The sequence below is a fragment of the Pleurodeles waltl genome, chromosome 4_2 (genome assembly GCF_031143425.1).
Source record: "Pleurodeles waltl isolate 20211129_DDA chromosome 4_2, aPleWal1.hap1.20221129, whole genome shotgun sequence".
Taxonomy (NCBI): domain Eukaryota; kingdom Metazoa; phylum Chordata; class Amphibia; order Caudata; family Salamandridae; genus Pleurodeles; species Pleurodeles waltl.
In genome coordinates, this window is record NC_090443.1 from 540,568,106 (window position 1) to 540,589,280 (window position 21,175).

Genomic DNA, 21,175 nt, shown 5'->3' on the forward strand with positions numbered 1-21,175 from the left:
CATTTTGGTGGAATGTATGTTCTATTGCAAGTTCAGGGATCTTGTAGATACATTCCAATGGGCTATAGCTGCTTTGATCCAATGTTCCACTGTATTTTCTTAGCCAGCTTAATCACCGATTACAGACAAAGAAGCTACCCTAGTAATCCTACGGTGAAACGTTAACACTTGAAGAAAAAGACCCCTTACTACCTTGGATTCCTTGATGAAGTCTTGAAAGAAAACAACGTTTTGGTGACAAAAGTTTTCTCCAAAACCTCTTTACATCAGGAAGAAACATATGTGTAACACATTGTAAAAGGTGAAGCCAGTCTCACAGTTGGAGATCTTAATTGTAATTCATACTGGAAGTGAGATAAGTGCTCCCTCTACTTGTCCCTTCCCTGAATGGACTTGAACAATTTAGAAATACCCCAGAGGTAGTCAAGCTGAAGAGAGTACTTATCCTACTTCATAATATTCATGAGATTTCAGCTGAAGTTTCTAGTAGCCATTTCGAGCGGATTGAGGGTTACAATTATGAGCTGTGCATTCTCAAAGCATTTTAGGATTCACAAATTCGAACTCTGCATCCTTGAACACACTCCAGGGTGTACAAGTCAGAATTTGCACAGAACTGTGTACAAACAATCTCCTAGCCACGTTGCACCAAGGTAAGCTTGTGGACCTATAGCACTGAGTATGCGATTTGCATTTGGGTAAAACTGGACATGTGCAGTAAGCAGTTGGGCAAACACTGCCCGATTCACATTTCTGTGGTGGGAGCAACCAGCAGTTGAAACCCAAAATGGAATCAGCTCTATAGTTATAATCAGGGCCTTAAACTTTAGAGATGTTAGCAATTATGCAGACATTGAAGGGGTACTGCTGTATCTGCAAATGTGCTTAGGAAAAAGACTAGCATTGTAGATCTTTAACATCTTTGTTTAATTTAATTAACTTCAGCAAAATGTAGGACATATGTTAGCTTTTCTGGACCAAATTATGTGAGCTATGCATTTTATATACATACAGAAGACTAGGAATATTTTTTGAGTATTGTCTCAGGAGCTCGACAGCACACCGATCCCTAAGAAAACTCTTACATTCTAATGTCTGAAACAGACAAACTATCTAATGATAAAGATGTCACAGGCACATACTTGAAACAGCAAAGCCTTGGCTATTTTACAGAATCTGAAGGCAGACAGAGAAGCTATTCTAGGGTTGCACGGGTGTTAAAAGTCAATTCTCTGATAACAGAACTATTCTTAATCTTACAAATACATTGCAAACTGATATTTTTGACAGCAAAGCTATCCTTCAAGCTACACAAGTCTCACAGACCCAGCACAAGGACTAAACAGCTATGTTTCTGCACTGATCTCAAAAACTAGTTTCTTGTGAATTAGTTGATAGCTTTTAAAAGAAACGAAAACATGTCACAGTGCAACGATTCACTTCTAAAACACCTCAATAAATAAATGCAAATGTAAAATAATTTGCATCCAGTACATTTGAGGTTGAATGTAAAAGACATGCATACATCTGTCTTTGAGAACTTTCAGAATTAAGGTTCCATGGGACACTATCTTTTTATGAAGGAGATACTTTATGAGGATGGCCCATTTTCTTTTGTAAATAATTCTATGCTCATGTGATGCATTGAATTTACACTGAGGGCTAGTAGTACAAAATCCCCCACTTTCACAAATGCGAAGCTCAGAGAGCTGCTGTTTAAAAGCCTGATTTATGGTCCACTCCATCTGTCAGGTAGAAGAGGGCATTACCAGGCTTTACCTAGTGGTTAAGGACAGAAAAAAAGACATTAAATAGTCCACCCTAAATAGGGTTAGCGTAGTAATGTGCTTCTTCCCTAATTATGTTGGGTTTTGTAATGTCCTTCCTCCAATGTCCCCTCTTATGTCAGGCTGGTGGAGTACGTTTTACATAAAAAAACCTAACGGGGGACTCTGTTGATAAAAACCTTAAAGTCTGCTCACTTCTAAATGAGACGGGCGGACAGATGGCTTTGAGGACAGGGTACTCTTTCTCATTTGCAACAGAGTACCCTGTCTGCTAAACTCTAATTTAGGCCAGAATGCCTTTTTACACGAAGATTAACAGTCAGCAACATATGCCTAGTCACCATCAGCACGCGTCCTGAGAGGTGGGATCTTTTGTCACAGCTCAATCTGCCCTTGCCTAAAGGTGTCACTGGAAAGGCCTTGGTGTGGGAAATGTTGAGAAAAAAAGGGAAAAAGTGGTCCAGATTGCATCATAAAAGTTATAGTTAGCTTGTAGGAAAATTATGGAACCACAATACATATGTATAGTCTTGAGTTGGGTGCCTTAAAGTTCTGTTCATTAAGGCCTAAGCCTCGAGTATGTTAGCGCGTCTCACCTTAATAAGTAAACTTTCAAGGGGACGCGAATAGGTCGATGAACCTTTTGACGGTCAATTAAGATGTTCCCACCATAGATCCAGTACAGGCAGATAAATAATCAATAGTTAATCAATCACATCAACAATCAATGCTAATCAATAACATTAGTAACCAATGGAGTCAGTAATTGTCACACACCATGACTTTTCAGTAATTGATAACCACACCTTTTGTTAAAAGTTAGAATATTTATTTCCTTTTATTAACAATGCTAATGTCACGTAAAATAATCTCAAAATCAAATGATAAACATACAGAAACACCACTGGCTGTCCAAATCTGCAGAAGAAACGTAATCTAATCAAAGCTCGAACCACTACACATTCTAAAGTTACAGTGCAAATTAATAACAAGAACAATTGCACAAACACTATCACATACATTTAGATTCAGCAAAGAAATACATCAACTGTTACTCCATATAGCAAATTCTCATTAGTGAAGATCTTTACCTAACACCAGATTAGCATCAGCATGTTGGGCTTCATGCAAAACAATTTAGTCAACACAAATTTGGAAAACATCTAACTATGGCTCTATCAAAATAGTGTAGTTGGTACCTAAAAAGGAAAGCAAACATTGCAAGTCACGTTTGGTAATTGTATACCTCTCCTCAAATGGATCAGCAAGATAAGATAGACTTTGTCATCAGGACATCTGTTCAGTCAGCAAGGCATCGTAATTCAGCATCAGAGTTCAGAAAACGCAAAGTTTTAAAGCATTAACGTTAAGCATGCCTCTTGTCAAGACGCTCAAGAAAGTAATGGCCTGATAGCAAGAAAGAAAATGGGAAAATGGCCTGTCTTCCATCAGTGCAGTCCGAGTAAGTTAGATTCCCTAAAACTACTTCCCAAGTCCCTATTGGTGAAGGAATTGCATGTTCACACTTTGTCCAATAAAACTAAAACTTCAAATCTATAACTTCTACTAGTACTCTGTTCACATGTCGCTGATTGGCTCCTCCTTTAACGTCCTCATCGTTCGGCTCATCAGGTAACAATATTGTTGCAGCTTATACTCCAGTCAGTGTCTCTATTGTTCTCTTCCTGAGAAAGTCAGTCTTACACACATTACACTCATATTGTTACATTTAGCAAGAACAGCATTTTCTAGCAATCGGTTCTCATGAGAAAAACTTTAAGCTACGAGCACATTTAGTCAGCACAGTGGACAATCACAGTTTAATTCTTAAGCAGATATTTTGTTAATCTGGGTTAGAAATACAGCTTGACATGAGACCCTGCAACTAGGCCAAGACCTCCGCTAAGTTAAAGCCTACAATTAATAAAGCTAATGCATAACCCTTAATATGACATATTACTACGTTAGTCAAACATAAGCTCAATATCTCATATTACAAAGCCATTAATAAGTATATTTCGTGAACATTAGCACTCACATAGGCACATTTTGAAATGCGTGCATTATTTTTCTCTAGGTTAACACATTTTCTACGCAAATCCCTTAGTCAGAATACGTGAATACTCATTAATAATTTTTATTAAAACACCTGCTTCAGCAAGTGACAGCACTGACCTTAACACACCTGAAGCAAAAATTCAAATTTACCTGATCTGAGTTATCAACCACAATGTCAATAACCAGAATTCAACCTGTAAATGTGGCAGCTAACTCAAGATAAAGGACATGCTGTCAACTGAGGTCAGATAACACAGTAGTAACATCAACCAAGTGCTTCATTTATGTCCCAGATGGAAACTATACCAAGCACCACAATTCAGCGAGAAAGCATTAGAGATGATTTCAACATTTCTGGCAGATCTAATATGTTATCATCAGGAAAGTTTTCTCACATGTCTCATAGAGTTCCTCAACAATGATTTTGGATGTTGCTCCCCTGCAGAGTGCTCGACTATGCAAGTGTTCACACAAAAAGTACATCCTTTTAACGTGGGGACTACAATCCCCTCACCAAGCCTTTTCCTGGCTGGTGGTTGGTTGCATATGATTATAATTTGAGGCATACAAGCCTTTTTAATTCACTCTTTAGAGATATGCTTCCTATTGTCCCTCCATGCAAAATCAACTGGGGGACATCACTTCTACACTTCTACTTCAATTACCAGATGAATGCAGTTAGTTTGGCTGCGAGTACATGATAGAATGGGGTAAATCCAAGATAGTGGGTTGTCAGATAAATCAGTTATGGACTTTGCTGGTAGCTTCTCTCGCCATTGCTCCTCTACCTGTTGCTGCTGCTACCTGTCTTTACTCTCCCTCTTTTATGGTCAGGGTATCCTGTGCTGCTGTCTGTCAGTGTTTGGGCTAAAAAAGAAAAATGGAGTCAAGAGAAGGCCTTTGTGCTTACACAACTGTGAGCTAGATCCAGCATGTCAGTTTGCGACCTACAAAAAAGTGTCATTTATAAACTAAAAGCAATGGGCATGGGAGCTTATCTCTTATAGGGACAAATAGTCTCTCAATGCTCATTCCCTGTATCCTGCCTTCAACTCAGGAAGGTTAGTCGCAGTCCCACTAACTGTTTCTGATGGCTAAGGCTCAACCGAAGGGTGTGTTGAAATCCTTTATGATTATTATTGAATGTCTCCCTTCACTATGGATCCTGAAACACTCCCATATTATGGATTGCCTCACCTCTGTGGAACAAGACAATAAACAAAGAACATGCAACTAAATCAGACCTAGACCGCATCTTTAGATGCAGCTCAGCATCTGAGTGGCTGGGTGGGCCGGCATTAACTGCCGCAACTTTGTGATGCACAGTGACTTTTGAAACTAAGATACAAATTCACCTTTCACTTCTTCGAAGCTCAGTGCACAAGCAGTCAGGAATTACTGGACCTTGTGTGCCAGCGATAGATTTCATGATTGTAGAAGACGCCTGCTATTACTGCAACCTCAGTAAGAGGTAAGTGGCATGAATTTGGTGAACTGGCCCAGTCGTAAGTCTGGGACATGATGTGTCAGTGCCAGCTGTGAGTGCCCACATCTTGCACAAAGGGTCTGCTTCATGCTCTAAATGCTGCCATTGGTGCCCAATTCAGTCAAGACAACTTAACCATTGGAGAAATGTATTCTCTGTCTGCTTTTTCAGAGTTTTTCTGGTAAAAGAGATTTCCTCTAGTGTGTCAAAGATGCACCCTCTAAGGGACAAGTTCCTGTATGCTAGCTGCAGACCCTCCAGCATTTTGTAACCCACCGAGCAGCTACATTGTGAATGTCTCCTCAACCTGCACCACTTTCCAAGGACTGTCATCTTCACTGGCCCTTGCATCAACCTTGCTGTGCCTGTGCACGTCCACTGAGGATTGAAAGATACACACTGGCACCCGAAACTCCTGCAAACAAAACTGTTCTGATAGAAGTTATTTCCTACCATGCTCTCAGCCATCAAACAGCCAACGAACATCAGCACAACTGTACTAATGTCAAGTAACCAACTTGGAATGCTGACCTAAGATGAAATCACAAACCGCAGAGACGTTTAAAGACATGGACAAAGAGGGCTCTGGCCCACTGCCCCAATCTTTATAAGGGGCCCCTTCACTTAATCTTCCGGGACAGTTCAGACTGTCTCCAGTTTTAAAATAATCTTATTTTTGAGACAGCGCAGGATGCCCGGCAAACTCACCCTTGCCTCAGAGAGGGGTTAAAGAAAAATGCCTGTTTTATCTGGTTAGATTCAGGTATTGTGTGCTCCCTCTATGACTACATCATCATTGTGGAGCTGCTGTCAGCAGCGGCAATCATAGCCTGCTGCCTTCTGAGTTGGATTTCTGTCACAGGCAGCACAAACAGTGCAGTAAACAACAGCACCCATCAGCACCATATGCCCAAACAGTGATGACAGACTAGCTACAACACACAATGTAGGTAGAAGGCTTGGTCGGATCACACGTCTTTTTGCTTATCTCGGGGTAGGACACATGTCAATGTGCAGTGCAAAGTGCCATTATTTGACCCATGTAATCACAGCCTTGTGCCACCTGACTCAGAATCCCTGTTCCTCACGGGTTAGGGACTAAAGTGCAGTAAAGAAACCCTCCAGAGGTAAAAATGGTGAAACACCAGTGCATTCCACCATGCACTTCATACAGCGGGCTTGTTCAGACCAGTGGGCATTCTGCTTCTTTCGTACTGAGAATCACTGTTGATCCAAAGATGAGCCAAGATCTAGGCTGGCTGAGAGACAGTGTTGTCAATGATCCGACCATAGTCCCTGAGGGCGAGATGGGCAAGAATGAGCCTAAAATGAATTATAAATTAAATAAAGAGTTGTTCCAAGAATGGTGCCCCAAATTATGTTTGGCCTAGGGCCCCCAAAGTCCCTAAGATATCCCTGACAAACCATTCTGAAATGCTGATGTCCAAACAAATATGCATCACTTATCAGCATTAGTAGTGTAAACACAGAGGTGCTCCCTTGCTTTGCTAGAAACTAGCCTGTGCTCAGGACTGAGCTTTTACCTGCTAAAGAGAGTCAGACTGTGTCATTTGGATGGAACTCATATCACTTAGAAGCTTCACATTTTTACTGTTCTATTGAATACCTAGATGTTTTATTTATGTTTTTGTTCAAGAGGGCTGCTACCCAGAGGAATCCCAGTGCTGAGAGAAGGTAAGGGACTGCGGCTGGAGTATATGAATGTCCTTTTCCTTTGGAATCAAATGATTGTGCATTGTTATTCTCCAGGAGTAAGACTCGATTGCTCACCCTTGCTACCTCTTGGGAAAAAAAGCCCAAATAGGAAGCTGTTTCAGTAAGCTGCAGAGTAGTTTCCAGTGCTTGGAGCCAGAGATAACAGGCACTATTTGTCATACAGATTGTACAATATGTTTGACTCTTCCTGTTCCCAAATAGAGTCTTCACTGTGTGCAACATGTGTATCACTTTTTCACTTTTCATTTCTTCTTGTTTCACCTTTGTCTTTCTTGCACTTTTCTCTTACCCGGAGCCCCCTCACTGCCTTCTTCACACCTGTGCCTCTCCCACCTTCTTCTATCTCAATTTGAACTATTGTCCAGGTCTCTGTTACACCCTTTGCTTTTTCCCCTCACTTACTCCCCCTCCCCTCTTTCTTCTGCTTCTAGCTCATCTGCAAAAACAAAGGGATTTTGCCATCTCTAGTTGATGGTACATTTTTCTGTACCACTCATTCTAGCAATGGAACCACAGTTGCTGCTTGTTCACTTTAAATAGGACACTCCATGCTGGTGGCAGACTAGGCATCCACCTGGTATTCTCTTCCCAAAAAATGCCCTGTCTCCCATATGCCCCATACTGTCCTTCCTTCTCACGAGTGCTTCCACTGACTCTTTGTTTTATCATTCATCCCCTTCTGATTTTTGATTGCATGAGCCTCACATTTTATTTTCTAAACCCTCCACCTCTCTTTCTCACATAACACCCGGTCACATATTTCATTCACATGATCATTTGTGTCCATTCTCCAATACCCTGCTCTCTCTACACTTCCTGGAAGTCTTCTCACTATTGTATCTCATACACTCGTTTCTCATATCTTCCTTTCACATATCTTACAGTCTTGCCTTCTTCTCACACCATTCTCTTAAGCCCTCTTTTCTGTCACACACAGTCCACTTGCCACCAGACGTAGCTTCCTACGTAATGAAAGTATCTGCTTGCATTACTGTGACTGGAAGGTGGAGATCAACACATTGATGTGAGGAGGAGGGAGCTGGAGCTACCTTTGGAAATTCAACGAGTCACCTCCATTTGGTAGATGGGGTGGGGCTACAGTTTATTTTGTTCAAGGGAAGGACGTTTCTAGGCAAGCCGACCCCTTTGTCTGTCCCTGATTACTGCTTCAGGGAGACTGATAGCACCCAGGTGCAGATAGCTCACAGTCCATTGTGCCCTTGTATTGGATATTACTGCTTGGAGCTAGTTCCATGGCTACTGGAGAACCTTCACCTTGCACAAAGGCTGTATATGAGGAGTAACTTGAAAATTACATCTGAAAGAGAAACAACCTGAACCAGTTCTAAAATCTTAAGGCAGCGGATTATCCTCTCCTGTCTGGAAATTGTGTTTGGATCAAAACCACCTTACTTTGTTCCTGTTCCAAGTTCTTCATGGTCAAGGAAAGGAGTGATCCAAAGAGCACTCAGAGAACTACTATGTGATTAGGGCTGGTGTCTGCATGACAGCCAGTCTTCCCACTACTGAGAGGACATCACCTTAAGTCTGCATCTTCTGCTGGAGGAGATGACAGACTGCCTAGTGTCTAGAAGCCTGTCTGCCTGCTGTGAGAGGGAAGTAGAGTTCCCAGCCCTACAGGAGGAAACCCGGTCCAGGAGAACAGGCCCAGCATGTTCCCCAGGTGAGCAACACCTAGAAAGGAAAGACAGGAGTGGGCATTGAAGTTCACTAAGAGATTGCAAGTAACACGTAAAAGTACCACTATGTCATCTGGCAGACCAAAGTGGACCTGAGAACTGGTGCTGACACTGCCGGAGAACAGGAGCCTTGTTGCTGCTAAAGAGGAGGATAAATTAGTCTTGGAAGCTGCAACTGCTAAAGACACATCACCATTGACTAATTAGCTCTGAGGCAACTATGACCGGGAGCCCGGTTGCGTTTCGCCAGACTGCAAATACTGAAGAAGTTGTGAGGTTGTGAAGTTGTGATGCTGCTCATTGCATGCCATGCTGGCTCCCTCAAGAAATTCTGGTTCTGAAGGGAGGCAGCCAGAGTCACTCGCAGTGAGAAATTGCAGCTGCTCAGACCGGCGATGCTAGCTACTCCTGCCGAACAACCAAAGCTGCAACAAACATTGAGTATGTAAAGCGAAGCTTGATCTGCGAACTGAAGAAAGATACTGAATGTGCACAGAGGAATGTGGCACAAGGAAGTATGATGCTTTGCCCAGATGAATGACTAGGGTGAGAACTGTTGAACTGAGTTGCAACTCTAACTGGTGGGGTAAACAGAAATAATCAGCACCTCTGCCTAATTAATGACTTTCCCACTTCATCCTGTTGAACAATAGATTTTAGACATCTCCTAGAATGGGAAGAGGGCACTTAAAAGAAGTGTACCACCATACTAAAAATGGTAGCTGAGCTTAAAACGCTGTAATTGTGATTCCTATTAAACTGTGTAGTATTTCATTTTGTTGTAAGATCAAAGCATTTTCTTTCATAAGATGATAAGCACTTGGCTGGGCAGTACCGTACTATGGGGGTTATTCTAACTTTGGAGGAGTGTTAATCCGTCCCAAAAGTGACGGTAAAGTGACGGATATACCACCAGCCGTATTACGAGTTCCATAGGATATAATGGACTCGTAATACGGCTGGTGGTAAATCCGTCACTTTTCCGTCACTTTTGGGACGGATTAACACCTCCTCCAAAGTTAGAATAACCCCCTATGTCTGTTGGTTGACTGTTCAGTTTTGAGCTCTTGCGCCCCACTCTACTTCCCTGAGAAGACTTGGATGCCCACCATTACTATCATGAGAGTGAAATGTGGAAACAGCTATACATAGCCCTGTTTGAAAAACCACAGTAGTGCATACCCCAGGACATCAGTGGCAAACAAACTCAACAACCACAGTGGGGTTAGTAGCCACTATTTTCTCTCTGATCTCCCGAACAGGGTCTGAAAAGATCCAGTTTCCCAGCAAGTACAGCACAGAGACCCTCCCCAACTAATGCTGCATACTAAATGCAGCAATCCTTATCCCAATAAAGAGATGAGTATTATTCATAGGTTAATAGTTCAGGAGAACATCAATGCAGTGAACTTTGTAATGGAAGCAGAGATACCCAAACTTTTGTTAATGTTAATCGTCCCAGATTTTCTGTGATTTGATGCAGAATTGGTGAATCTTTCAGAATGTATGATATTGACTGAAATGTACGCTAAGACGAATGACATGCATTTCTTCTGAGACACAACATAGTGAGTAGAAATGCAGTCTTTAGCCATCAACAAAGCATTAAAACACAAGCACTTCCCTCACACATGTGCAGCTTTGGAAATGCAATGGCAGCCAATGTTTCCTCCACAAAGAGACCTGGAACAGCATGGGCAGCAGCAATCAAGCATTCCACCAACACAGAGCAGGTATAGCATAGGGAGTGAAAGCCATTTCTTTCTCTATTTCTCACACTCCCTCACACACACATAAATAAGTGTAGAGGAGCAGTGATACCTAAGCACACAGTCACGCAGAACCCACCCCAATACACATTTTCCCCGTACACAAAATAGACAAATTCCACCTAAAACTGTCCTCTTCGCTCTATGTGGCCAGGGCAATATATTTCTGGTCGTCAACTTTCATATGACCATCTAATGCATTATGGGAGCTGTAGTCAATTTTTGCAGTCACTAAACCAACTGGTCCAACACCCCACATAACAATGACTAGTAATCAAAACGTCCAGGACCCACCCCTCCTTTTGAAACTTCCCTTTAAACTTTCAAAAAATGTTTATACCTGAAATCATTGGTATGTGGATCTGGTGGATCTCTGAAGTAAATGTTTACTATTTTTCCAATAAATGTAATATTATTAAAAAACAACAGGCAGACAGCACAGTGTGCTAGATTCTTCGGATGTCAATGCACTATTTTACTCTCTTAGATTCAAGGCACAAGTCAGTCTACTATGCTGTTTAGCACTCCAGTACACATATATTGCCATAGTGGGGTGCAGGCATCTCAGGAGAAGATTAAGCAACGTGCAAAAACTTTAGACTTGATTAAAAGAGATGTTTCTGTGAGTATGTGTGACTTATTCCTGACTTACATATGAATAACCAGGAGTAAATAACACCTACACCTTGAAAGAAGCTTTTCAGATCAGGTTGTTAGTTACTAACAGTCTATGTTCTTCTGGATGTTGCTCAAGTCTGCAGAGAAATACCGTATGGGTCCAGCAAACGTTTCTTCTCTTCCAAGACTCGTATGTTTTCATAGATGTATAGGGTCAGATCTGGAAACAAATTCAGGAAGTATTCACCAGGGTCTTTAATGATCTCTTGTATGCTGAAAGGGGAGAAAGGGACTGTGATAAACAGCAACAAAGAAATTCTCAAAAGCCTAAATAAGGACCACAAACTGTACGACTTCTTACATACATGAATAAGAGATATGACCAAGCTCAACAAAGGAGAACACTAGTGAATACTAGATGAATGGAGGGGATATGTGCAGGTAAACCTTGGAGATTTAAGGCCTGATTCACAAACTTCACTTTGTAGTACATTTTGTAGTACTACAAAACTTACTACAAATTGCAATTCACAGACTATGTGCAGAATTTCAGTATTCTGCGTTATGCATACTTAAGTGTGTGAAGACTCTGTAACTGAAGCAGAAAACTCAGCACACACAAATATATATTTTAGTAGTAAATGTGGGTTGACCCGGAGGGAGTGGGAAAATGGGCAGTCTACAAAGGAGGATGTGATAAGGGAGGAGTAAAAGGTGTTTAGGAGAAGTTTAGGGAGGGACGCCACCCACCACACAAGAGTAAGCCAATTGCTTTCTTTTGTTTACACTGGGAGTTTGGGAATACAGAAAGTAGTAAACTTACTCCTAAGTGCAAAATTAATGAAAGATGTAAGTTAACTTTGTGAATGAAGGCCATTAAGTACTAAGGGGGTTATTCTAACTTTGGAGGAGGTGTTAATCCGTCCCAAAAGTGACGGAAAAGTGACGGATTTACCACCAGCCGTATTACGAGTCCATTATATCCTATGGAACTCGTAATACGGCTGGTGGTATATCCGTCACTTTACCGTCACTTTTGGGACGGATTAACACTCCTCCAAAGTTAGAATAACCCCCTAAATCCATTGGCTTAGCCCATGGCATCTGATTACCCTAAGATCCCATCTGTCAGTGGTCATAAGTCCCCACCATGCATGGGCTAAGCTGAGTTACCATAAAAGCATCCCTGATGGAAAAATAACCCCAATTCATATTTCGCTGCGACAATCTTGGTGTATCAACATTTATAAAGCATCACCCACTAGCTCAAAGACAGTTATTAAAATGAGGGTCCATAGGTGGACCATAAGAACAAATAAAGTGAAATACATTTAAGGCATGACCGCTGAACATTCAATTTAGGGTTTTGTAAAAACCATTCAGAAAACCTGCAAGTGCTAGTGAGGTGTCAGCTTGGAACCTGAGTTTCAATGCCCCATAATAAGTGGCTGATTTTACCATTGCCTCCTCATCTTCTCTTCCTCTTCCCCTTCCGAACTATGAGGAGTGAGTGTGCCCATTCTCCCCTGTCACACACAGTAAAAGCTGTTTCTTCGAAATTGAAAGTTCGAAGAGTATATAGCCCCTCCTCCTGAACTTTCTGTTTCCTTTTTGTATCCACACCTTACTGTAGGGCTATGAAGGGCTGCTGGGGCACCGTTGGAGTTTCAGGTATGTGTTTGGTATCTTTCCTTTTTGTACCGCCTGTAAGGGTGCTGTATGTTGTCAGCGCAGCTCCATGGGCAATGCTTGGTGTTTAATGGCGGCTGCGTATTTTATGCTGACTGTGGGAGTGCTGCATGTTTTTATTGGGGTTTCCGGGCACCACAAGTTTTTGCGTGTGCTACAGGCTTCCGTTTTTATTTTAATCTGCTGCTGGGCACCCCATGTTTTCATTGTGACTGCGGGGAGGCCATGTTGTGTTTCTATTGCTGCTTGCTTTTGGTGGCTACAGTGCTGTTCCTGGACGGGCCCTGGAGGGTGGCGCAGGGATCCGGACCACAGAGAGTTGGCGGGTGGCTGCAGGGGGTACCCCAATGTTTGTGTATTCATGTGGACAGCATGTATGGAGAGTCATAGACTTGCTCCTGCTCAGTTGAGGTGGCTGCGGAAGCACCACACTTTTTTTGTTGACTCCCTGAGGCATGGGGTGTAATTCAGGAATCTTACCTTTCATTCATGCGCCACCTTCTTCTTCAAGGGGCCTTCTATTGCAGAGCTTTTTGGGAGAAATCTATCGGACTGGCAGACCTCCACTTACCTTGGCGGTTGCTGATGGTGCTGGTAGGTTGCAGTTGCAGTGGGCTGGCTTCCTTTCGCAGATTGCTTAGGGAGGGGACAGTGCCTCTCTTTTTAGCTAGGTGGCTAGAGGCTGCCTGAGGGCTATATGCCTCTCTTCACAGGCATAATAGTGGTTGTTCTTTGGTCGCTTTTTTCTTTATATGCTCTTCTTTCTCTTCTGTGGCATATTCTCTGCCTGTTGAGCATGTTGAGCATACTCAAAAGAGCTCCCATTCTTGTCCAGACAGGCCTTCTTGGGGGGGCTTGTGTTGGGGGTACAAGGCATCATTCCCCTCCTGTTTCTGAGGCACGTCTCAAGGACATGGTTACGAAGCTGTCAGAGGCTTATAGTAAGCATCAGGGGAGACTGTCTTCGCCGCTGTCTCCTGCCTCTTCCACTGGTTCTGCTTGGTTGGTTTCTTCTCCTTCTTCAGTTTCCTCCTGGCCCTCTCCAGATTATGACGAGGAAGAGGATCAAGGTTTACCCACAGCTACTTCTTCTAGGAGGAACTATATCCTGAATGAGGACCTGGAGCCAGTGGTGTCTCAGTTATCTTTCAATCTTTAGCTTCCAGCAGATATGGAACAACCCAGCACTAGTGGGAAGTGCGTCCATCAGTTTCAGCTCTCTTCAGTTCCTAAACTTCCTGTCCTTCCTGCCATTCATTTATTATTGCAACATGCATGTAGAGATCCTGACAGGGTTTCTGTGCCTCGAAACATGGGACGGCGCTATCCTTTATCTTCAGGAGAGACTGAAGTTACTCAGGTCCTCCCCTTGGATCCTTTGATTACAAATTTCATTAGGAAACTTCTTTGAATCAGAGGATGTGACCTTGAATGACCCAGTGAATTAGAAGGTGGTGGCTGCCTTGAAGAGGTCTAATCCTGGCCTCAGTCTTCCTTTGTAGTCTGAGAATTATGGGGTTTATGCTTCTCAGTCTTTAGTCAAGGATTTCCAATCCCTTACTGATGCTATTCAGGAGGTAGAGTATTTTCCTGACTTGTTGGGACATAGGGAGTTAGAGGCTGAGTTTCTTTCTGAGGTTTCTTTCTCTTCATGCTTTTGCAACAGCCTGTTCTGTTGCTGCAAGGCGTCATCTTCATTTAGGAGGTTGGAAAGTGGACTCCACGCAAAATAACTGTTTATTATGTAAGCCCTTGGGGCAGTAAACTTTTGGGTGATGAATTGCAGGAGGTCCTTTGGAAGTCTTTCAAAAGCCAGAAGCATGTCCAGCCTTTCCATCAGAAACAGAAGTCTTGGGAGGGTAGTAAGAAACATCCTGATCAGTTCAAGAGACGAAGGACTGATTTTCAACAGAATCACTCCAGATTCCAACGGAAGGGTTCTCAGTATGGAGGAGCCTCCCCCAAGTCAAGTGCTAAGGGTGACCCTAAACAACCTTCCTGACTAGTCTGACCCCCCATTTCTGTCTCATAGGGGGGAACATGGGCCAGTAATTTAGAGTTTGGAAGCTTGGATTACCGACAGTTTCTTCAGATGATATCTCAAGGTATCTGTCTGGATGTTTCCCAGGAGTTCCCAGAACCCTGCTTCTTTCTGACCACCTGACCTCTTGATTCTGGGAAGGAATGGGTTCTTGAAGAAAGTATTGCCTCTCTTGTACTGAAGCAGGCCCTCATCGAAGTTCCATCTCAGGAGAGGGGTTGCTGTTGTTATTCTTGTGTGATCCTGGTCAGAAATGTCACAAGGGATTATCGATCTGTATTTTCTGAATGGCTATGTTCCTACACTACACTTCAAGATTAACACCTTGCAGGAGGGGATTCCTCGATTTCTCTGAGGGGATGCCTGTCGAAAATCGATCTTCAGGATGCATATCTCCATTTTCTAGTGAATCCTACCTCCCAGCAATTTCTGAGGTTTGCCATGGAGTCCCAGCACTAGCAGTTCAGGGTGTTCCCGTTCGGTCTGAAGTCTGCTCCCCCAGATTTTCACCTAACTCTTGGCCCTAGCAATGGGCCTTCTTCATTCTTGAGTTATAATGATCCATCTATATCTTGATGAATTTCTTATTCAGGCTCCCTCTCTGCAGAAAGCTCTGGTGAACACGACCAGCACTGTCTCCACGTTGAAGGACTTTAGTTTACTGATCAATCCCACAAAATCCTGCATAGTCCCTTCACAGAGGTTGGAGTATATTAGGGCCCTTTTGGACACAATCCAGGGGACAGTGCCTCTTCCAGAATAGAGGTATGCCAAACTGAGATGATCCATTCAGAGCCTGTTGGGAGTCCGAAGGGCCTCTGCAAGAGTTTGGTTGCAACTTCTGTGACAGATGGCAAGCAGGGTTTTTTGATGTTTACTCTTTTTTGCCTGCACCCTTTTGTCTCTGTGGTTCTTTCTGTTACTGTTTTTTGTCTCTCCTTTTTAGGCTGCAACATTGAGGTGGTACCTTGGGCACTTCTTCACCTGTGTTCAATTGTGCATCATATTCTGCTCCACTAGACCCCGGAGGGGGGAGACTACGAGGTTCAGATTCCAGACTCCACTCCCGTCCAGTGGGAACTCAGCTGGTGTTTACATTGTTCTTCTCTGGTAAGAGCCTGCCCACTTTGTTATCTGGATCCTGTGATTCTGACTACTGAAGCCAGAAGCTCGGGTTGGGGGGCCTTGCTGGGGGATCGTACATCTTATGGTCTTTTGGCCATGGCAGAGAGTGTGGGATTATCCAGCTGGAAGGAACTGAGGGGGTTTGCAATTCCCTGCAACCGGTTGGTGATGTCTTATTTCAATCGCCAGTTCAGAACTGGGTCCTTTTCCCTCAATGTCATTGCCCACCTCATTGTGTCCTGGGCAGAAGCCAATCTTCTTGGATTGAAGGCCATCCACATTTGATGGGTACTGAATTATCAAGCAGATCGGTTTGGTCAGGGATTCCGCCCTCCCAGGAGTTTGTTCTGGCCACTCAGGTATTCTACCAGATTTGCAGGTGTAGGTGGCGGGGGGAGGCGGGGGGTGGTGGTGGATCTTTTTGCTACTCATGTGGACACCAACCTTCCTCTCTTTTTCACCAGGTTCCTCTGTCAGGGTGCCTTGGGTTTCAATGCCCTGACAAGACCTGGGTCTCCCAGCTTTCTCTACGCTTTCCCACCGATTTCCCTGATTTAGCACTTTATGACTCAACTGCTCAGGGAAGGGGTGGAGGTGGAGAGAGTCCTTCCTTTGTGGGTTTGAAGTCATTGGCTCCCTCTTCATTAATGTCTGGCTCTGGAACTGAAGTGGGTTCTTCCTCTGGAGCCTTTCCCCTCTGTCCATCCCTCTTCTTCCTGTGCAGACTCTGGCCAAGTTACGCCTCTCAGTATGCAGATTGACAGGGACAGTCTCATGAAGAAGGGTCTTTCTCTATACATGTCCCGAACTCTTCAGTCTTCCAGGCGGGTCTCCACCAACAAGGCATATGCACATTATTGGTGTTAATTTGACAGGTGGTGCAGGAAAAAGACCTTGTCTCCTGTGTCTGCTCCCACCTCTGAGATATTTCAATTTTTTCAGGGGGGTTTTTGATAAGGGCCTCTCTCTTGCTACCTTTAAACTGCAGAGTCCATTTAGACTTTTAGTTCTCTCTGGGATAATCTTTCTTCTATTGAGTGCTTGGCCTCTAGGCTGTTCTGGGGATATCAGCTTCTGAGGCCGAAATACCCCGACCCATTTCCTCCTTGGGCTCTTCCTCTGGTTCATTCTCATTTGAAGTCCTCTCTGTATGAGCCTTTGAGTCGGTGTCCCTTAAGTTCCTTACCTTGAAATGTTTTGTTTTTGGTGGCTGTTACTATGGCCAGGCTTTTGAGGGAACTAAATAATCTGGTTTGTCACCATCCTTACCTATGCAACTTTGATGACAGTGATTCTTTCTATTGACCCTAAGATCCTGCCAAAGGTGAATTCCTCTTTTCACTGTGATCAGGAGATTGTTCTCCCTGTGTTGTCACAGGATGCTTTGGACCTTTATCCTCTTTTGTCTCTATTGGAAGTGGTCCAGGCTCTGAAGATTTATCTTGTAAGGTACTCAGAGTTTAATTACCCTGATAGTCGTTTTCTCAAGTTTAGCCCTGTGAGGAAGGGCAAAATACCTTCTTCCTCTAACTTGCCACGCTTGGTGAAGATGGTGATTTTTTCTGCTTATTAGGCCCCTGGGAGAGATGTACCAGGTGGGATTAAGGCCTATTCTACTAGGGGAATGGCTGCAACTTGGCGAAATGGTCTGTCATTCCCCTCAGACAGATCTGCAAGGCCACCACCTGGTCCTCTCCATTCACCTTAATCTCCTGCTACAGCTTGCATGTGGCAAAGGGTTCGGAGTTGTCTTTTGATTTTGGAATCTTGATAAGTGCTAGCTCTTCCTCTTAGGTGTTGTTGTGTTCTTGCCCCTTGATTCCACAAACGCTTCTGTTTCTGTCCAGGTGGACTTTTTTTTGGGGGCTGCTTCTTTGTTTGCTTTTTTGTATGCTGAATAAAGATTGAATTTTTGTAGTTCTTTGCAGTGTTTCTTGTAGTTCCTTGGGGGGCTGCTGAAAGAGGCCTTAAGCTTTGACATTTCTCCACATAGTTCGGAATGAGACAAGGAAAGTAAGATGCAGAGATAATTCTTGGATTACTTACTGATAACGTTCATTACTCCGATTCTTACTTCCTCGTCCAATTCCATACATCTCTCCCTGTTCTTTCATCAGCCCGTGGTTTGGTGCTTGGTGGTAAACATGCCATTAAGGAGGAACAGGAGGGCTATATACTCCCTTTCCCTTTCATAGAAAGGGAAGAAACAGCTTTTACAGTGTGTGACAAGGGAGTGAATGTGCACACTCATTTCACATATTTCGGAATGGGAAGAGAAAGGAAGAATTCTAGTAATGAAGATTACCAGTAAGTAATTCAAGCATTCTTCATCCATTTGGTTTTGGTCCTCATCACCTTTCTGTACACTTTTTTAGCCTATGTTTTACAACTTATGAATTTTAACTTATGATCTAGAGCATTCACGTACAGTGTTCATAAGCTTATGTGTAATATTTCCTAAAACAGGATGCGAATTGAGGTCTCCTGCCCACACTTTATATGTTTGAGGATCACTGTTTAGAGTTTTACCTTCTTGTCTAAAAGAAGGTGGGTCAAAAGAGGGGAGCCTAAAGGCTAATTTTCATAGTGTTTTGTACCAGTGAGAAGTATTAAGACATGGCTGAATACACTGTATGAAAGTAATGGGCTTATTGCTTGAAACATGCATTCCTGCCCTTCCCCAAATGAAAACTTTTCAGATTAGGATAGAAGTAATAACATTTGTGCACCATGAGTTCATAATGGTGCTGAAGTAGAAAAGAAGAAAATCGTATTGCTAGTCGCTATGGCAGAACTCTTAACTTGTAGTGCTGGAGAAAACGTGTACTTGAGTCATCTCCTTACTACACACTTTCAGTGGTACGGATAATCTGTTCAGTATCACACCAATCCATAAAATCATAGAAGTACGCAACCAAAGCTAATTTCATCCACCCAACACTATAAATGGTCAGCGCATTCGGTAAGTTTATCACAAACAGGCGCTCATAGCTTACTTTGTTTTTTTCTCCTCGAAGTGAGCGCCCATGTTCCTGATGAATTTCAGTAGGCTTTCAACAGTGTCCTTGTAAGGGAACTTCGGATTGCGAGCCATGTCATTCAGAATTGTCTCGTTCATCTACAGCATCGCATGAAGGACACAATTAGCAAGGCAAATGAACATGGGGTATGCACTGCAATGAGATATTGTTAGCTAGCCTTAGTAATCCTAGCTGTCTTTCACTCAAGAAATATAGCTCATTTGACTAACTTCACACTTTGGCACAATCGTACAACCACAAAATCACTGGTCTATTGATATACTGGGGATATATGTCAACAGGAAGTGACTTTAGAAAAGGTTAGGGATTGAAGTGGCCAGTTACACAGAAGGGGGTCAATGAGCTTTCTGTGTGGAATGCGTTCACAACACACAATATTCAAGAATAACTAGTACTGGAGGCACGTAAAAGCTTCACTTTTACCCCCAAAGTGAGGTAACTTAGGGAAAACTATTTCGGGAAGCAAGGCCAAGTTTTATGACTTAACTGAAGTTAAGATTCACCATCTGTCATTCGGCAACATTGGGCTAATTTCTCACCACCGTATGACCTAATTGCGAAGTGGTGAAGATCCTATGGCCAAAAAACTATTGTGTACACTGAGGCTTGACTGGGGTTGTGACCGGCAGGGGATGGGGTGATATTGGGACTTGGGCTCAAGATGGCTGGAGCTCTGCAATACGCTCAGAGAGGATGCAAGGAGATTAAGTGCTCAAACATGGGGACTTTGAAAAGGGATGGGTGGCTATAATGTGGCAGGGAAAAGGGAATGGCTCAAGGCAGGTGCATTCCAGGAGGTAGGCCTCTGACGGGGACTGGTGGCAAATGCTGGCACCCCACTAGCTGCCCCTTGCTGCATCCGGAATGATTTACTGCTAGTGCAAAGGAGTGCTGAAGATGTCCTGATTTTTTTAAAGCTTCATGAGCTATGCAGTTTGCTAAGCTTATATTCTTTTTAGTTAAAAGAAGTTGCGAATCAACTGACTTTACAACTTTGCCGAGGCCCTAGTTTATTCTTCCTAATGGTTTACGACTATGCACCAGCTGCGATGTTCCCCTGCAGCACAGGCTCCTATTTGAAAGGCGAACAGAGGTCTTATTGGCGACTTGGTATTATTTTCATGAACTGATAAGGGGGAGACAGTAAGACAGCAACTTTTGTGCTTCAGGAAGCATGGATCTCTGACAACATTATTGTTCACAGCTTCATCCTGTTAACGAAGATGTCAACGAAAGGATCAAAAGGAAGATCAAAAGAGCCAATCTTGTTTAATATTGATAAATTTGTCTAAGATGTTGAGATTAGGGTTAATAAACCAAATATAATGGGGCCTATTCACAAACTTGATTTTGTAGTACACTTTTATTTAGTACTACAATACTACCACTCATGTACTACAAGGTGCTATTTAATAACCCACATGTACGGGTTAGCTACCTCTCCTTTCTGTTCTGTGCAGAGATCTCTGCCCCAGCTGTGGCAATCTAAGCATCCGTATGCCTATGTTTTGGTGTTTTAGTAGCAAATGTAGGAGGGACAGGGAAGATTGGCTAGAAAAATATGAATTCTTACTACAAAATGGGAGGGGTTAACGGAGGAATAAGGCAGCATTTAGGGAGGGATAAAGAGGGTTTTCGGGAGGGAAATGCAACTCATCCACAAAGGAGTGAGACCACTACTGTTCACAAACTGTACTTCTACAGTTATTACAGATAAAAAGGACCTAAAAAATTCTTAAATGTAGTCCAGCTCAAAACTGCAGTAGGTCCAGCACAACACTTGGACAACCACCAGTACAGAAACACCATTCCCTAGAAAATAATGGCAGTTAGGACATAAAATAGAACTCCGTATCAACCATTAATTTTGTTTTCAAATATTTTAATAACCTTTTTAATTTAAAAATAATTGTAACTTACATTTTTTTGTAAATAATTAAAACTATTTAAATTCAATACACTACTTTTGGTAACATTTAACAAAATGTAAGAGGAACTTTACACATGTAGATTTAGTCATGTGTAAATTTACCTTACTGAAAAGGACCCAATGATGCGGATTTAGTAGTGGAGTGTTGAAAGACTGATGTGAGGTAACCAAGTAAGATGTAATTTCTCAATCTG

The 21,175-nt window shown here is 42.8% G+C and overlaps 1 protein-coding gene across 2 annotated transcripts in view; it reads right to left on the reverse strand.

Moving 5' to 3' along the window:
* Positions 1-2,594: 2,594 nt before the first annotated feature.
* The window catches only part of RNASEL (ribonuclease L), a 164,408-nt gene continuing 145,827 nt past the window's right edge, over positions 2,595-21,175 (reverse strand). For both annotated transcript variants that reach the window (XM_069232069.1, XM_069232070.1), the window contains exons 6-7: positions 19,007-19,128; positions 2,595-11,428 (exon numbers count right to left, since the gene is read on the reverse strand). In XM_069232069.1, coding sequence (XP_069088170.1) covers positions 11,287-11,428; positions 19,007-19,128 — 264 coding nt within the window. In that variant the 3' untranslated portion in view covers positions 2,595-11,286. The remainder of the gene's footprint in view (positions 11,429-19,006; positions 19,129-21,175) is intronic.